A 17,641-nucleotide genomic window follows, 5' to 3' on the forward strand; every position below is an offset into this window, starting at 1 on the left:
AAAGCAATCGAGTGCTGATCTCATTGATCTATGCAGTGTAAAAAAAAAATTAAAAGTGTTGTTAGTAAAAAGCATACAAGTAATAAAAGTTTGAATCACCCCCCTTTTCCCATGTTATAAATAAAAATAAATAAATAAACATGTTTGGTATCGTCGTGCTCGTAATCGCCCAAAATATTAATTAATTTATTTCCTGATCTTGCATGGTAAATGGCGTAAGCGTAAAAAAATCTCAAAGTGCAAAATTGCGCATTTTTGGTCACATCAAATACAGAAAAATTGTAATAAAAAGCGATCAAAAAGTCTCATATGTGCAATCAAGGTACCGATAGAAAGAACATATCATGGCGCAAAAAATGACACCTCACACAGTCCAATAGACCAAAGGATAAAAGCGCTATAAGCATGGGAATAGAGCGATTTTAAGGAACATATATTTGTTAACAATGGTTTGAATTTTTTACAAGCCTTCACATAAAATAAAAGTTAGACATGTTTCATATCGTTATAATTTTAATTACTTGAGGAACATATATAACAAGTCAGTTTTACCCTAGGGCAAACAGCCTAAAAAAAAAAAAAAAACAAACAAATTAAAAAAAAAAAAAAAATTTTTCCATTTTCACCACACATTTAATTTTTTTCTCCTTTGCAGTGTACTTTATGAAAAAATCAGCCTGTCATTGCAAAGTACAATTAGTGGTGCAAAAAATAAGGGCTCATGTGGGTATCTAGGTGAAAAAATGCAAGTGCTATGGCCTTTTAAGCACGAGGAGGAAAAAACGAAAACGCAAAAATTTTAAAAAACATTGGTTTGTGATATACCAACCTGTCTATAAATGGGATTAGGAAACATCTTTGCACAAAATGCACAAATCATTGTTAAGCACTAATTTGGATAATCAAAATCTCTGCAAGATATACTTTCCACTGTCCGTCTACCTGCAATTCTTATTACAAATACGCCCACATTCAGAATAAATATCCCAATAGATATAACAATACTATTCATATCTCTTTTATTCAGTAGAATGATGCGGATACATTATCTTTCTTGAGATTTCCTCTGGAGTCATTCACTATGAAACCCTTGACATGCTTTTCTTTTATGAATGGAAATTATATACTGTCTTACCCAGTAAATCAGTACATGCAGCTTCTTGTGTCATTTATATTTATCTCCAAGATAAACACAAGTGTTCTTTTTTTAGTTTCTATTTCTTGTTGAAGGTGCATCATCATTAAGAACGAGAAAACAGCAATCACAGATAGGGAAATGTCAAGTACAAGCAGACAAAGGCATTCTGTTTAGAAGAACACTCGGGCATGTCTCCATTTAAGTGCTGCTGTATATGTTGTGACAGGTGAGCATCCATTTGTCTATTTCTATGTAGAAGTATAAAGATCTGTCAAGTATACCAAGTTTGTCATCCTATTAAAACATACTGTTACGTCCGATTTCAATAGAAAATTACTGCAACCCCCCCTTCCCCCATGAACAGTACCTCTCCACGGGATGCAAAATGTAGTATAAGGCCAGGACCACAAAATGTCTTTTTCCGTCCAAAGACATTGTGGGGTTTTTTGGGGCTCAAATTGACGGCCATCAAACGGGGGAAAGAAGACATTGTGTGGGCCTGGCCTAAGGCTATGTTCACAAACAATAAAATAATACCAAACTACAAATGTAATTTTGAATGAAAATAAGAAAAAACAGATGAAAACTAATGGCTGTTTTTTTTTTTCCAAAACAGAAACGCAAGTAATGTAAATAATAAGCATGTTCATTATTTTCACACCTGTACTTATTTACGTCTATTTTTCTCTACTATGTGGATAATTTCCCATAGGCTTCAATAGAGCACATTATCAGACCATGACCACACATTTTTTATTTTTATTTTTGGCTGTTTGATGGTCTTTTTTTTTTTTTTTTTTTGGATGGCCGCTAATTTGCAGTTATTTGGCAATGAAATGATGGGTATCCAAAAAACATCTGTCAAACGGCTAAAAAAAAAGATGTTATGGTCTTGAAAATATTGAAAATATGGCCGTATTTATTGTGTTCCTGTGTGTGAACAAACCTTAACCTAGCCTTAGCTCCTATACAAGGCATGTGGCCCAGCTAAATCTCATGAATCCCAATTCCTCTAATGATACTTGTGAAAGAAAAAAATTGTGAAAACAGGTTTTCTTTCTGGGTAGCTATCTCCACACCTAACAACTTACCACTGTATTCATCAGCAGAACGCCGCTAGTAATAGTCTGCATGGAGTTATTCCTCCATGCTGGCTATTAACTGTTAAAATGTGCTGTCAAAAATTATAGTGACATTAACCCCTAAATGACACAGTGGATTTGGGATAGAGATGAAAAAATCGCTCATCTAAAGGAAGCGAAGCACTTCGTTTTATTTGCACTCTGCTCATTAAGCTGCTGGCCTTTCAGCGCCGCTCTGTTCCCTGCCACTCCTCCCAGGATGCCAGGAAAAGCTGGATCCAAACCAAACTTCTCCCAGTTTTCCAGGATTGGAATCCGCTTTTCCTCAGCACCCAGGGTGGAGCGACAACAAGTGGAGCATGGCTGATAGGCCAGCAGCTTGACGAGCAGAGTGCAGGTGAAATAAAGCGATTCCCTTCATTGAGACAAGCAATTTGCTCATCACTAATTTTGGCCTTTTCATTTAATTTTGTCCTTTTCATTTATTTGTGGCCTTTCCCCATGAATATGATGGGAATCCCCCTTCTCTACAGGGTGTTTCCCAGAGATAGCAGCAGCCGTCAGCTGTTTAAACTTGCCGCACTGCTCCTGCTTCTCTCAGCTGCAGGGAACACCCTGTAAAGACGTCGGGATTCCCATCTTAATGCGGGGAATCTCCGCTTCTTTACATGGTGTCCCCCACAGCTGAGAGAAGCAGGAGCAGTGTGGCAAGTTTAAACAGACATCAGCTCCTGCCTCTCTCTGTTGCGGCATTCCCATCTGGTGCAAGATGCACTACTACTTACTGCTAGTTTTTATGCCTTGTGGTCCGGCCGCTCTGCACCTGACCCATGGAGTGTAAAAAACAATTAATGAGATTTACTTTGCTCCCTATGGGAAATAACAGCTTGGTTCTTGAACTGCTTGGTTCTGGAATAGTTTGAGAGCAGAAGTATTACTGTATATAGAAGCACAGGTGTCAAAGTCGCGGCCCAACAGCTGGAGAGCCACAGTTTGACACCCTTGTACTAAAGTTACCCCTCCCCCTAATCTTTATACACATCTTCTCCCCTCCCTTGGGTAAATTTGATGGACATTTGCTGGTCTTGTCTACAAGCATGCTATCTACAGTATGGAACTACGTAACAACTATAGCCTAATTTCAATTTTTAGGCTATAAGGCTTTGGTTTCATAGTTAGTCCAAAGACTGGAGTTAGATCGACATCATGTTTAGGGTCCCTGACTAATTTAAGATGCTGCAAAATAGATGTGAGAAAAATAAACATTTCACTACGAGCAACATCTTCTCCTACGCATTTTCGGACTCCCATGCCAAAAATGAACACCTTGTCAATTAAACTTTTATTAATATGTCCATGCTGATTAAGAAACCTTTCTGGGATGAACAGGTCGGCATCTCTCCACACGGTCCTAGAAATTAAACAATACGAGAAATAAACAACTAAAAACAAAAACATAAATACTCTGTTTACAATGACACATGAAGCCCCTATATGCTTAAATGGACACTGTCACTTTAAAAAAACATTTGACAAGTGTGTGTTAAGTAAGTTCTCTCCCAGCTGTGAGCCACGTGACTGAAACAAATTTCTAATGTAAGTCTTTGAGACCATCTTTGGTGTGATCACAGACAGCGGGGAGAAAATCTCTCAGTTGTGCACTACCCTTAACATATATATATATATATATATATATATATATATATATATATATATGCAAGATTCCTGACCTTAATGTGAATGTACCATCAGGCCCAGGCGCCAGGATCGTATGCGGCGCCGTAAAAAATGACCCAGACCATTGTTTGAGGACGAAAATGCCGTAACTTACGCCCATAGCGTAACATGCGGTCCCGTACGTAGTGGTGATTTCTTCATTTTTGCACTTTTCTTTGCCGATCCAAAAGGTTCTGTGGGGTGTCCGGGGCTAGCCGAAGATTTCCAAGTTAAAGACCACTGTCAGATCGCTACGTAGGGCGCTCGGGAAGCGTAAGTAGACTACGGGCGTAAGTTTACGGACCGTACGTAGCGAGCCGCAAGTAGCGTAAATCCCAGGCCGGAGTTTAACACGTATATGTCCGGACGCGAAAATATACGTAGTGTGAACATAGTCTTAAGCATTTGAATAGAAATTTAATTAAACACGTACAATTAAATTAAAAGAAAAATCTCATTAAAAGGGCTTTAGGGAATAGGGTAACACTTACTGGTCATGATTTACTTGGTACATGTTTATAAATACTGAGGTGTTTTTTGGAAGGAAATATCCATTAAGGCTGGTATTCACAGTAGTACTAAACAAGAAGAAAAAGTTACTAAAGGCTTTTTTTATTTTTAATTTCATGATTATCAAGTGTAAATGTAAAGAAGACGATTTTAAAGTCTACCTGTCACAATTTTTTCACAAGTAGTTTTGCAATATACTGTCTTTTTTTCTGTTTAGATCAACATTATACATATGCCCACTAGGTGTCTCCCTTCCTGTCAAACTGCAGTCCATACTCCCTCTGTGCTGATATATAAGTCACTTAAAGCGAATGTACCAGCAGTACATTCAATTTAAGATTTTCACATGGATAGAACAGCGCTGGAGCAGGGAAGCTTGTGCCAAGGTCCTTTTTTTAAACTGTGGCCTGGTTCCCACATACGGTGCCATTCTATCTATTGGGGACAGGCCGGCCCGCCTCCAGTGCTTCAGTTGCGGTTTAAAAAAGACATCCATAGGATACATTTTACCACTATTCTGAACCTGGAAGCTTCTTTCACTTTATCATGGGAAACCCCCTAAAATTCTTTACTATACAGTACATACCAATGTGGGATTGTGAATGGTACAAAAGATGAATGTCTTAGAACTTCATTGATAAATGCCTCAGTGTAATGCAAATCTTTTCTATCTTCAAATCTGGGTGATCTGTTAGTTCCAATAATACCATCTGAGGAGAAAAACATTCCAGTTCACACTATTATTTAATTCAGAAATGTAAGTATATGGCTAGGTAAGCCAGGTTGACACACAGTAAAGTAAAAGCTACATATGACCACAATTCTGAGTGGAAACAATATATGAACAGATTTTCAAAAATGGTAAGAGCAAGTCGTAAATAACAAGCATGTTCATTATTTGGACCGTTGACATTAATTACGGCCATTATTCTATACAGTGTAAACATTGCCATCCAGTTTCCTACTGACTTCAGTGGAGCACATTATTATGTTGAGAATACAGCTATATTTGAGCCTAAAAATTACAGATGAAGTGTGGACATAGCCCCGGCGCTATAGACGAGCAGTGCTATATGAATATAGGCAAACCGGCGCAGATTACAGGGACTGTGCCTTAGTTTGAAAAATGGACAACGCCACCAAAAAAAATAAGTAGTACAGGTAAGTAGTACAGTCACTTTAAAGTTTATAAAAATAAAACATTACGTTAAAGTTTATGAAAAAAATTACAACAATGCAAAAGCCCAACTTACCAATTTCATTCAGAATTTTTTCTTGCATTTCTGGATACTTTAACAAGTACAACATACACCATAGTAATGCAGAAGAAATGGTGTCAAATCCTAAATGTAAAGATAACGTTTAGTCATACATAGAAACATACTCAATAATGCGCTTAATGTAGGCAGCATGGGCAGTGGTATGTAATAATATATTACTTTTTCAAGTGGTTTTTCAGCCTGATCAATGATCACTGAGAATCTATAATAACCAATAAACGACTGATATTTTGTCATGATGAGACACGTCTTGGCAGACATTTATATTATTATAAGGTACAGTCATAGACAACTACAAAAAAGACCCATTGTGAAAGAACAGTATATGGACAGGTATTTTTTAGCTGTTTATTTGAAGTCAACAAAGTGGTAGATGTTGACTACCTTACTATTGGGTCTCAAAAAATCCCTCACTGATATGCAAATATCTCAGTAATTCTGAGCCCTGGATAGGAATGGCCATATTTCCTTACATGTAATCTAATAGACAAGAGACAAAATTATTATTTTTTAGCATGGAACTCTTATCCGCAGAACCATTATTAGGCTATGTTCACACTACGTTAAAGTATGGCCATTGTTGCCACCGGCAACAACGGCCGTACTTTGTACGGATGAACACGCCGCATGTTCTTTTATGGGATCCCGGACGGATCGTATACACATTGTATACACTCCGGCCGGAATCCCTTGCGGCACCGCAAAGAACTGACATGTCAGTTTTCGGCGGCTGTAATTCATTTAATTACGACCGTAGAAACCCATGTCAGTTCACACAATGAAGCGAACGGCTCCTGCCGCTTGCTTTATTGTGTGCTGTGAGGAGTTCTGATGCGGGCACTTGCAGAGACCAGCCGTTCCGAGACCTATCTTCACCATGTGAATATAGCCTACAGCTGCATACATTGCAAGGTAGCCATTCAAATGAAAGGGCAACCATGTGTGGTAGCCCAGGGGTGCTTGGTGTTGTTTGGAATATGAGCCCTGGGTATATACGTCTGGGCAGAACTAATCACTCAAGATTATCCAAGAATGAGCAGAAGTCATCAGGGCACATAGGCAGAATAAGCAACTTCTCCTACTGCTGTAGATAGTCCTTGGTCAGCACAAAACACTGCTTAAGGAAGAGTAGACAGTAGTAGTATAGTCTCCCTCGACGTGGACAGGTGGAGTCCCCTCTCTAGTGGTAGTTGCACCTCTTAGTGTTTAGTAAGCTATAGCTTAAGTTAGGGACCAGGCCCCGGGATGGGACTCTATGGTAGTTAGGATATGCTCAGGAACAACATTAACACTAGACAGAACTACTTCCCAGACTTTCTCCACACACTTTTATAACTAGGGACTGGGCTAGTTCCCTATTGGTGGAGAGCAGTCTGATAGGCTGGAATTTTCTGGAACAAGCCTCTGAGGCTGAGAGAGTGCCAGTTTGCTGGCAATCATTCTCTGACACTTACAGTGTAACAAAATATACATCACAATAAACCCCTGAGGCGGTTCAGTTCAGTGTACTGGCTGTTAAAGGGGGAAAATAGCAAGTGACATCTTGTGGACAAAAAGAAGTACTACATCACACATTGAGATGTATAGAAGAACCCATCAGCATATATAACTAATGGGTTCCAGCATAAAATTGCAGACTGACATTCTGTAAATAAAAACCCAGCAGTGGCACATAGATTCCAGGATAATGCTTATGTCACATATGTCCCAGCTAAGACTCTCTGTGCTGATGATGGTCCTGCTATACAGTATATCTTTATCATATGCCAACAGATTGTTTTGGAAATATTTTTCTAGAATGGGGCTATGTTCACACTACGTATATTTCCGCTCGTAGTGCGAACCGCGAATATACGCACGTAGTTTTGAGGTTGATGCGTTCGCTTGAAACTATACGATATACGGCAGCACAGTTCACACTACGTATGAACTTACGATCGGATTGTATACGCCGCCGGGAAAAATGAACAAGACCATTGTTTGAGGACGAAAATGTTCAAACTCACAGCCGTGGATTTCCATGCGGTCCCATATGAAGTACTTATTTCAGTCAAATTGAACTTGATTTTTCGATCCAAAAGGTTCTGTGAGTTTTATTGGGCTGGGCGAAGATTTCCAAGTAAATGACCTGCCTCAGATCGCTTCGAAACAAGCTAGGGAAGCATAACTGTACTACGGGCGTATGTTCGCATTGCGTACGCACCCGGCCGCATGTTGATTTTTCGCTCGCCCGTAGTTTCAGCCGCACATGTACCGCGGCGTAAGAACTGCGCACGGATTCGTACGCAGTGTGAACATAGCCTAAAACTGAATTCTATAATAGCTCACACAGATTCCCTATTTAAACAGAAATTGTGATGGCATACCTAATGCATATAATTGCTTAGAAGCAACCTCAATATATTCTGTTTTTCAGATAAAGTATCTTATTAGAAACCACAAATAGTGTATAGTAATAGTAAACTATAGTACTGATGAAAATTGTCACTAATGTAATAATACACTTAAACAGAATTAATAAGCAAAGGAGATTTAGGACTGTACCTGCACCGAAGATGTCATTCACCGTAGATATAATCTGCTCATTGCTTAGTTTGTAATTTTTATCCATGATATTTCTGTCATTGCACAGTTTTATGAGGGCATCTGTTATGTCTCTGATGTTGTTCTAGAAAAAGTATAAGAAACAAAATGACTTCATAAACTGTAGAAATGAAATGTGGTTGGTAAATGCTTCATATCAGATGTGAAACCATAACTATTCTTCAGAGCTATACACTACCCTCACTTCTCTTCTCAGTTTTGTGGTATGATATGACATTACATAACACATTTTAACCACCGCTTCTTGTACTTAGAGAAATTTAGAGACTGTAAAACTAAATTCACAGGATGTACTGTTGGTGTTCTGTACTTTCTATTGCACTATACAGTACAGTGAAGTGTGTACAAAATCAGAATACTCTTCTAAAATGCAGTTGAATATGTGCCATATATTTGGTGACACCGTTTCAAACAGTGCTGCACATTACATAACTCACAAAGAGAACAATACAGTAGTTTGGATTTGCTTGGGAAAATATTGTCAAATACTTGACAGTCCCAATGGACATCACATTGCAAGACTGGCTGAAAAGATTAGTCCCTTAAAAAGTAGTTGCACAGAAACTGTAGCTATTTTCTGTTGGTAACAACTGTTGCAGATGCCCCTGAGCTGACCTTACCTAAAGGCCAAATCATATTAGACTGTGGCAGCACACAGACATTATGTAGAAAACAGAAAACATGAGGTAAAAAGTCATATACAAATAACACAGATACTGCTGTAAAGGATACACAAGGAGTGTCATCATGCATTAAAGGGGTACTCCGGGCTGCCTATGGTCCGGAGAGGAGGCGTATAAGAACAATGACGTCTGCTTGCCTCCCCGGTTCCAGCGCCATGTCCCGGATCGCGCCACTCCAGTCCACGCTGCCCGGGCCGCTTCCTAGTCTCTGACGCAGGCTTGAAACGTGACTATTCAAGTCCACTCAGTCAGTGCGATCCAGGACACGGCGCTGGAACCAGGGAGGTAAGCAGACGTCATTGCCCTCATCCACCTCCTCCCTGGCCATTGGCAAAAAAGCCCCCCAACCCGGAGTACCCCTTTAAGATTCAAGGCCAGTGCTCTGCATGAAAAAGATACTGGCCCCACCATGTATCACTGTTCATTTGGGAGAGAGCAACAGTAGGGTAGCTCAGGTATGTAGCTATAGGAGGGTGCAGAAGGTGCTGTTACATCGGGGCCCAGGAGCCTGAGGGGACCTATAATGTCTCAGTATGAATAGGGCAGTATAAACATTTGAAAATAAGGACCAAATGCAAAAAAAAAAAATATATATTTTTTTTTAACCTTATGTTGATTTGGTCCATTGTTTTTAAAGTGCTCATGGCGAACTGTTTCTATAAACTGCATGATTTCATCTTGGTAATTTCATTGATTAACATTTTAGCTATAGGACTATGTAGAGTTCATACCACCTTTAATTAGGTTATTAGCTTGACATATGCATTGAAAAAGTTTATCGTTACCTTACCTCATCATGAGATCCATAATGATCTTCTACGGCTTTAGCTATAAAATCATTAAATGATCGTACAAATTTTTTCAGCTCATTTAAACCTGTTGATGGAAAAAACTTGAAGAGTGGAATAAAATCAGCCAGAAGTCCCGACCCTGATAATTTTCGGATATCATTATCAAACTCAATAATGCGGAGAAACTCCTTGTCATCATGGCTATACCTCTTACCAAAGCACAGGGAGCATACCACATTAGCAACGGTCAAAACTATTAAAGGGGAGGGGTCAAAGCTCCCATGATCCTTAGACAGCTGTTGCATTGCATTAACTAAGTCTGATGCTTCAGCACACACATATTCTTCAAGTCGACAGCAATTCAGGGAATCTGCTTCTGATTTGGACAGTGTCCTTAAAGCATTTCTCATAATCTTCTTATGAATTTTCCAGGTTTCACCATACCTCTCTGAAAATGTCATACTTTTCCCATCAGCCAGTAGAGAAAAAGAATACAAGTTGGGCCTGTTAGCAAAATGTTCTCCTTGTTTACCAAGAACTTGTTTCACTGTCTCAAAACCACTGACAACCACCACTGGCATCATGCCTAGTTTAATCAGGAACACATCTCCATACGTTTTCCTCATTTCTGTAAGGGATATATGAGCTTGGTCTCCAATTTGAAAAAAGTTTCCAAATATAGGTAATGCCCATGGTCCTGGCAAAGATGGTCTCCGTTTTCTGTGCAATCCCCAAATAAGTAAAAATGTAGAGGCAATTAGAAGAGCAGTCACATCGAATGATAGCAGGTCTACCAGCACGTGATAAATATCTGTAAAGAAATACAATAAATAATATTAAGTCTTAGTAAAAAAAAATAGTAAAATAAAACATTTTGACATCTCATCATTTAAATGACAATACTGTAAAAAGAGCCCATTCCCAGATAAAGAGCTGTGATCTTTGCCTTTGGCTCTGGTATTGTCCTTTTTGTTCTTTACCACACTGCTATGCAATAGGCATATTCCAGCCAGTGACCTACTGATCATTCCATTCAATCCTGTATTTGCTGTAAGTACATGTCTCTTTCTGACCTTTATCCTGGTTTCCTGCTGTGGATTTTGAAGGGTTCACCTGATACTTCAAGTTCTATCGCTGGACCTTACTCCTGGTCTTTCTGGTCATATTCCTTGTACGTTCAGGCATTGTCTGAGGCCTATCCTAGCCACTGTTCCTGGTACTTCCTGGTTCTGTTCAAGGCTTGTTCCTGGTCCTTGCCAACAGTGCTCCTGTTTTCATCTCCTAGATGCCAATCCTGGTACAGTATCTCCCTGGTCTATCGCTTGGTTCTAACTGGTTCTAGCTCTCAGTCTGTTCCTGGTCTCTCTCCTCTTGTCCTGTGCCCATGGCCCAGTGTTATATCCTACATTCCTGGCCTGTTACCACAACTGTGTTCTACTTTCTAGTCATGTAATCATAGTCCTGTTCTACAGTTTACATTTCTTCCCTGTGACCACTATCTTGTTTCACACTTCACACTTTGTCCTGTTTCTGTCCTGTCATTCCTACTGCATTTGACTGCCAAATGGTGACTATTCATGGAACCAAGACTTTAATATATGTAAAAATAGTGGGCACCGCTATTGATAAGGAGTGCTAAACCAATGCATATAAGAAACAGATAACTCTCCAAAAAAAACAAAGCATATGCACAAAAAGGTAGCACATCACAAAAATACTTTATTAGGACAATGTCAAAAATCCAGAAAATACAATAAATTATGCAGGGGTGAAGCAATAAGGGAGACGTTAGGGTAGTGTTTGGGGTTTGTCTCCCTTATTGCTTCACCTCTGCATAATTTATTGTATTTTCTGTATTTTTGACATTGTCCTAATAAAGTATTTTTGTGATGTGCTACCTTTTTGTGCATATGCTTTGTTTTTTTGGAGAGGAACCAAGACTTTGGGATTCTCCTGTACCAAATTCCACAACTCCTTATAAGGATAAATTCACACACCATTGTGTTTTTTTAAAAGAACGGACACCGATTGCAACGGATTGCTTTATACATAGTGTAAACATAGCCTAAGGGCCCTATTCCACCGGACGATTATCGTTCAGATTATCGTTAAATCGTTCGAATCTAAACGATAATCGTTCGGTTGAAATGCAGTTAACGATTAACGACCGAACGAGAAATCGTTGATCGCTTTATAAGACCTGGACCTATTTTTATTGTGGCTCGTTCGCAAAACGTTCGCAAATCGTTCGCATTGAATAAGACATTGTTCGGTCGTTCACAATAGATACGAACGCAATAGCGAATAAATACGGAAGAAGAAACGATCGCAATTACGATCATAAGTAACGATGATCGTTCCATGGAAATGAGTGAACGTTTTCAGGTCTTTCGCAATAGTGGTCGTTTGAGATCGCTAATCGTTAACGATTATGCTAACGATAATCGTCCGGTGGAATAGGGCCCTAAGGCTAGGTTCACACTATGTAACTGTGCGGCTGTATTTTTTATGCGGCTGTAAATGTGCGGATGAAACTACGGCCGTGGGGAAAAATAGACATGCGGCTCAAAACATACAGTCATTTACTTGGAAATCTGGTTCAACTAAAAATAACAAATAAAATCTTAAGAAAGTGATGCAAACACCTCTGGATGCATCTGGGAAAGCAGGGAACACAGTTTACATGAATTGCTATTACCGGGGTTTGCGATCCTCTGCACTAATGCCGATGTCTCTCATGGTTAATATATTAAAATAATAAAACACATTTTCGTTGTAATAAAGTCCCTTTCGTTGTTCAATAATTAAATTTAAACTAATCCATCATTTTGCAATTAAATATACTGTTAAAATAAATAGATATATAAATAAATGTATATTTATATATATATTTATTTTTTGACAGTATATTTAATTGCAAAATGATGGATTCGTTAGAATTAAATTATTGAACAACGAAACTGATTTTATTTCAACGAAAATGTGTTTTATTAATTAAATATTAATTAGTACAGGAAGCTCCATAAGCCGTTAATTCATATTGCCGGCAAAAGAGTATTCTGTACTAATCATCACTTTACTTTAATGAAAACATCAAATGTTTCTTCTAATTATGTTATCACAATAGCATTATTAGAAGAAACATTTAGAATTATATGTGCGTTCAGCTGATTGGCTGATCGGCTGAGCGCACATATAAAGAGCCGGTCCGCAGTACAGTGACTTCATTGTGCTGCGGACCAGCGAAGAGACAACATCGGGGTGAGTATAGAGCTCTCCCCACCCCCTCCCCAGCATTGCACCCCTCCTAGCAAGGAAAAGGGGTCAGTTAACCCCTTCCTTGCTGGGATGGGTGCAGTCTGACATCAGTCTGGCCCCCAAGGGGTTAAGGGGGATGCAATACATCCTCCCTTAACCCCTTGGGGGCCAGACTGTAAGCAGCAATCTGTAAAGATGCTGCATACTGTAAGGAGCACAACACCGCCCACAATGATGGGTGTTGTGCTCCTGTTTGTGTGTTTTTTGTGTGTTTCTCCCTTTTTGTTTTTCGACTACGTCGATGACCAGCGTTTTTTTTTTTTTTTTTGTTAATAAAATGGTCAATGAGGGGTGTGGGGGTGTTTTTATTTGAATAAAAATTTTTTTTTACTTGTGTCTTGTCTTTATTTCTTTACTTTATAGACTTAGTACTGGAAGCCGTCTAATAGACGGAATCCATTACTAAGTTGGGGCCTAGTGTTAGCCGGTATAAAATGGCTAACACTAACCCCCTATTATTACCCCAGTACCCAATGCCACCAGGGGTACTGGGAAGAGCCGGGTGCCAGTGGTCCCAGAGCGTCAAAATTGGCGCTCCTGGACCGGGCGGCAGCAGGCTGGTAAGATTTAGGCTGGGGAGGGCCTAAACCAATGGCTCTTCCCAACCTGGTGTTACCAGGCTGCTGTCGTTTGGTTTTTAACCCGGCTGGTTATAAAAATAGGGGGGACCCTATGCGGGTTTTTTTTTTTTTTAAATAAATAAATAATTAAAAAGAAACACATAGGGTCCCCCCTATTTTTATAACCAGCCGGGTTAAAAACCAAACGACAGCAGCCTGGTAACACCAGGGTGGGAAGAGCCATTGGTTTAGGCCCTCCCCAGCCTAAATCTTACCAGCCTGCTGCCGCCCGGTCCAGGAGCGTCAATTTTGATGCTCCGGGACCACTGGCACCCAGCTCTTCCCAGTACCCCTGGTGGCATTGGGTACTGGGGTAATAATAGGGGGTTAGTGTTAGCCATTTTATACTGGCTAACACTAGGCCCCAACTTAGTAATGGATTCCGTCTATTAGACGGCTTCCACTACTAAGTCTATAAAGTAAAGAAATAAAGACAAGACACAAGTTAAAAAAAATTTTTATTCAAATAAAAACACCCCCACACCCATCATTGACCATTTTATTAAAAAAAAAAAAAAAAAAAACGCTGGTCATCGACGTAGTCCACGGAATCCGACGTAATCCCCAGGATATTGATATCTAAAAAGACAAAAAGGGAGAAACACACAAAAAAACACACAAACAGGAGCACAACACCCATCATTGTGAGCGGTGTTGTGCACCTTACAGTATGCAGCATCTTTACAGATCACTGCTTACAGTCTGGCCCCCAAGGGGTTAAGGGAGGATGTATTGCATCCCCCTTAACCCCTTGGGGGCCAGACTGATGTCAGACTGCACCCATCCCAGCAAGGAAGGGGTTAACTGACCCCCCCTTCCTTGCTGGGAGGGGTGCAGTGCTGGGGAGGGGGTGGGGAGAGCTGTATACTTACCCCGATGTGTCCTCTTCGCTGGTCCGCAGCACAATGAAGTCACTGTACTGCGGACCCGCTAATTATATGTACGCTCAGCCGATCAGCCAATCAGCTGAGCGCACATATAATTCTTAATGTTTCTTCTAATAATGCTATTGTGATAACATAATTAGAAGAAACATTTGATGTTTTCATTAAAGTAAAGTGATGATTAGTACAGAAAGCTCTATTGCCGGCAATATGAATTAACGGCTTACTGGAGCTTCCTGTACTAATTAATATTTAATTAATAAACCACATTTTCGATGAAAAAAATTCATTTTCGTTGTTCAATAATTTAATTCTAACAAATCCATCATTGTGCAATTAAATATACTGTCAAAAAATAAATATATATATAAATATACATTTATTTATATATATATTTATTTTAACAGTATATTTAATTGCAAAATGATGGATTCGTTAGAATTAAATTATTGAAGAACGAAAGGAACTTTATTACAAAGAAAATGTGTTTTATTAATTTAATATATTAACTATTAGAGGCATCGGCATTCGGCATCATTGCCGGCTATTTTTGAAGTACTCCGTACGTACCGCCTGTCAATCCACGGCCGCGTTTTCAGCCGCAAACAATGGTCTTGTTCATTTTTTACGGGTCCGTTTACGATCGGGCCGTAGATTCATACATAGTGTGCACTGTGCAGCCGTATATCCTATACTTTCCAGCGTACGCATGAACCACCAAAAATACCCCCGCACAATTACAGCCGCAAATACAGCCGCACACTTACATAGTCTGAACCTGGCCTAAGGATGTAAACCTGGTTAAGTCAAGATATCCTGAAAATGGCGCTAAGTGTTTGGACGCCCTCTTGGCAAATGAGGTTCAATGTGGATAAATGTAAAGTTATGCACCTGGGTACTAATAACCCACATGCATCATATGTCCTGGAGGGAGTTACACTGGGAGAGTCACTGATAGAGAAGGATCTGGGTGTACTTGTAGATAATAAACTACAGAACAGTACACAATGTCAATCAGCTGCTTCTAAGGCCAGCAGGATATTGTCATGCATTAAAACAGGCATGGACTCACGGGACAGGGATATAATATTACCGCTCTATAAAGCTTTGGTGCGGCCTCATCTGGAGTATGCTGTCCCGTTTTGGAACCCCATTCATAGAAAGGATGTTCTAGAGCTGGAGAGGGTACAAAGACGGGCAACTAAACTAATAAGGGGAATGGAGCATCTTAGTTATGAAGAGAGATTAAAGAATTAAATTTGTTTAGTCTGGAGAAGAGACGTTTAAGGCTATGTTCACACTACGTAAAACTACGGGCGTAGTTCTCGCCGCAGAACTCCGGTCGCAGTTTTGAGGTGTGGAACATCGTACACGCTCCGGACGGGATCCCATGCGGCGCCGGAACAAAACTGACATGTCAGTTTTCTGCGGCTGGAATTCAGTGAAACCTGTCAGTTCACACAGTGAAGCAAGCGGCTCCGGACGCTTGCTTCACTGTGGGCTATGGGAAACTCTGATGCGGGCGCGCGCTGATGAGCCCGCATCAGAGGTCCGCGGCCGGAAAGATCTCCCGGCCGGTACTTAAGGGGGTCACGGAATGGCCGGTTGTTCACGTAGTGTGAACATAGCCTAAGGGGAGATATGATTAATTTATTTAAATATATAAATGGCCCCTACAAGAAATATGGGGAAAAGATGTTCCAGGTAAAACCCCCTCAAAGGACAAGGGGGCACTGCCTCCCGCTGGAAAAAAAGAGGTTCAATCTCCGGAGGCGACAAGCCTTCTTTACCATGAGAACTGTGAATCTGTGGAACAGTCTACCCTAGGATCTGGTCACAGCAACAACAGTGGAGGGCTTCAAAACCGGCCTAGACAAGTTCTTAGACCAAAATAACATTAATGCATATGTATAGAACCTATCATCATCCATCTCTTTTCCCTCCATCTATCCCCTCCTTGTATATCCCCCATCCCTGCACCCATCCCCTCCTTGGTTGAACTTGATGGACATGTGTCTTTTTTCAACCATACTATGTAACTATGTAATTACCTTTATCCTCAGAGCCCTGTGCATTATGAGAACATAACAGAAAGTTAGATGTTGAAAAGTTTTGTCCAGTTGTAAATATAGTTACACTTACAGTATATATTAGGGGATATGAAGCAGTATTATATAAGAAGCCATGTTGTACAACTCTGCTTTTATCTGCACCATTACTTTATATGATAACATAAACCACTACTGGTGCCTTATGGCTTACAGACATAAAGCACTATTTCCTATGAAATAAATATAAGCATGAACATGAGCCAGTGTATACTACAGATCATTCTGCATGTGCATGCTTTGTATATCCCTTATATATTATGCATGAGCACCTACCAAAGTAGAACAATAAACAAGAAATAGTTGTCTAAGTACAGTTTAAAAAGTAATATTTTTTACCTGATGCCATGGCAACACTTTAATTTTCTAGCAAATCAGCGGCCTTGTGAGCAGAAATGAAAGAACAATCCTATTTCATTGGCATTATTCAGCCTGACTAGTTTGTCCTGTTTTCTAAGGAGTGTTTTTATGGTATGTACTACTATTTTTTTTCTATTTGCAGGACAGGTTTGTAATCCATGTTAAGCCTTCTTGTATGTGGCGGAGTAAGGCTCCTTATGCCCAGCCCATTCCTTTCAGAGATATCAGTTATCTTGTGCATGCACCTTATGACTTTGACCTTTGACTCCTGGAAGTTTTCTATACTGTGTGCACAACAATGTTATGCAGAACAACTGAATAAACAATACGCTGCTAAGAAACTGGATTTTTTTTTTTAGTCATTTGTATCAATATACCATTTTTATTAGTTACAGAACTGTATACAATTTTTTTTTTTTTAGATGGGAGATTAGAAATTGTGAAGTCAGATCCAATGTCATGCTGGTGCAAAGAACAGCTTGTCACTCAAGTGCACTCCTGTGCCTGTACAGTATATAGCCCCAGAGGGCATAACTAATTACCAGGA

The 17,641-nt window shown here is 39.8% G+C and overlaps 1 protein-coding gene across 1 annotated transcript; it reads right to left on the reverse strand.

Annotated features, from left to right (window-relative positions):
- Positions 1–2,964: 2,964 nt before the first annotated feature.
- LOC138787117 (cytochrome P450 1A1-like) lies at positions 2,965–17,159 on the reverse strand. Its single transcript, XM_069964260.1, has 7 exons — positions 17,074–17,159; positions 9,804–10,615; positions 8,271–8,394; positions 5,700–5,789; positions 5,033–5,156; positions 4,428–4,514; positions 2,965–3,631 (listed from the first exon to the last, which is right to left on the reverse strand). Exons 1-7 carry the CDS (start codon positions 17,081–17,083, stop codon positions 3,349–3,351), a joined length of 1,530 nt encoding a protein of 509 aa, XP_069820361.1. The 5' UTR covers positions 17,084–17,159; the 3' UTR covers positions 2,965–3,348.
- Between the last annotated feature and the right edge of the window lie 482 nt (positions 17,160–17,641).

This window comes from Dendropsophus ebraccatus, chromosome 3 (genome assembly GCF_027789765.1).
Source record: "Dendropsophus ebraccatus isolate aDenEbr1 chromosome 3, aDenEbr1.pat, whole genome shotgun sequence".
NCBI classification, from domain to species: domain Eukaryota; kingdom Metazoa; phylum Chordata; class Amphibia; order Anura; family Hylidae; genus Dendropsophus; species Dendropsophus ebraccatus.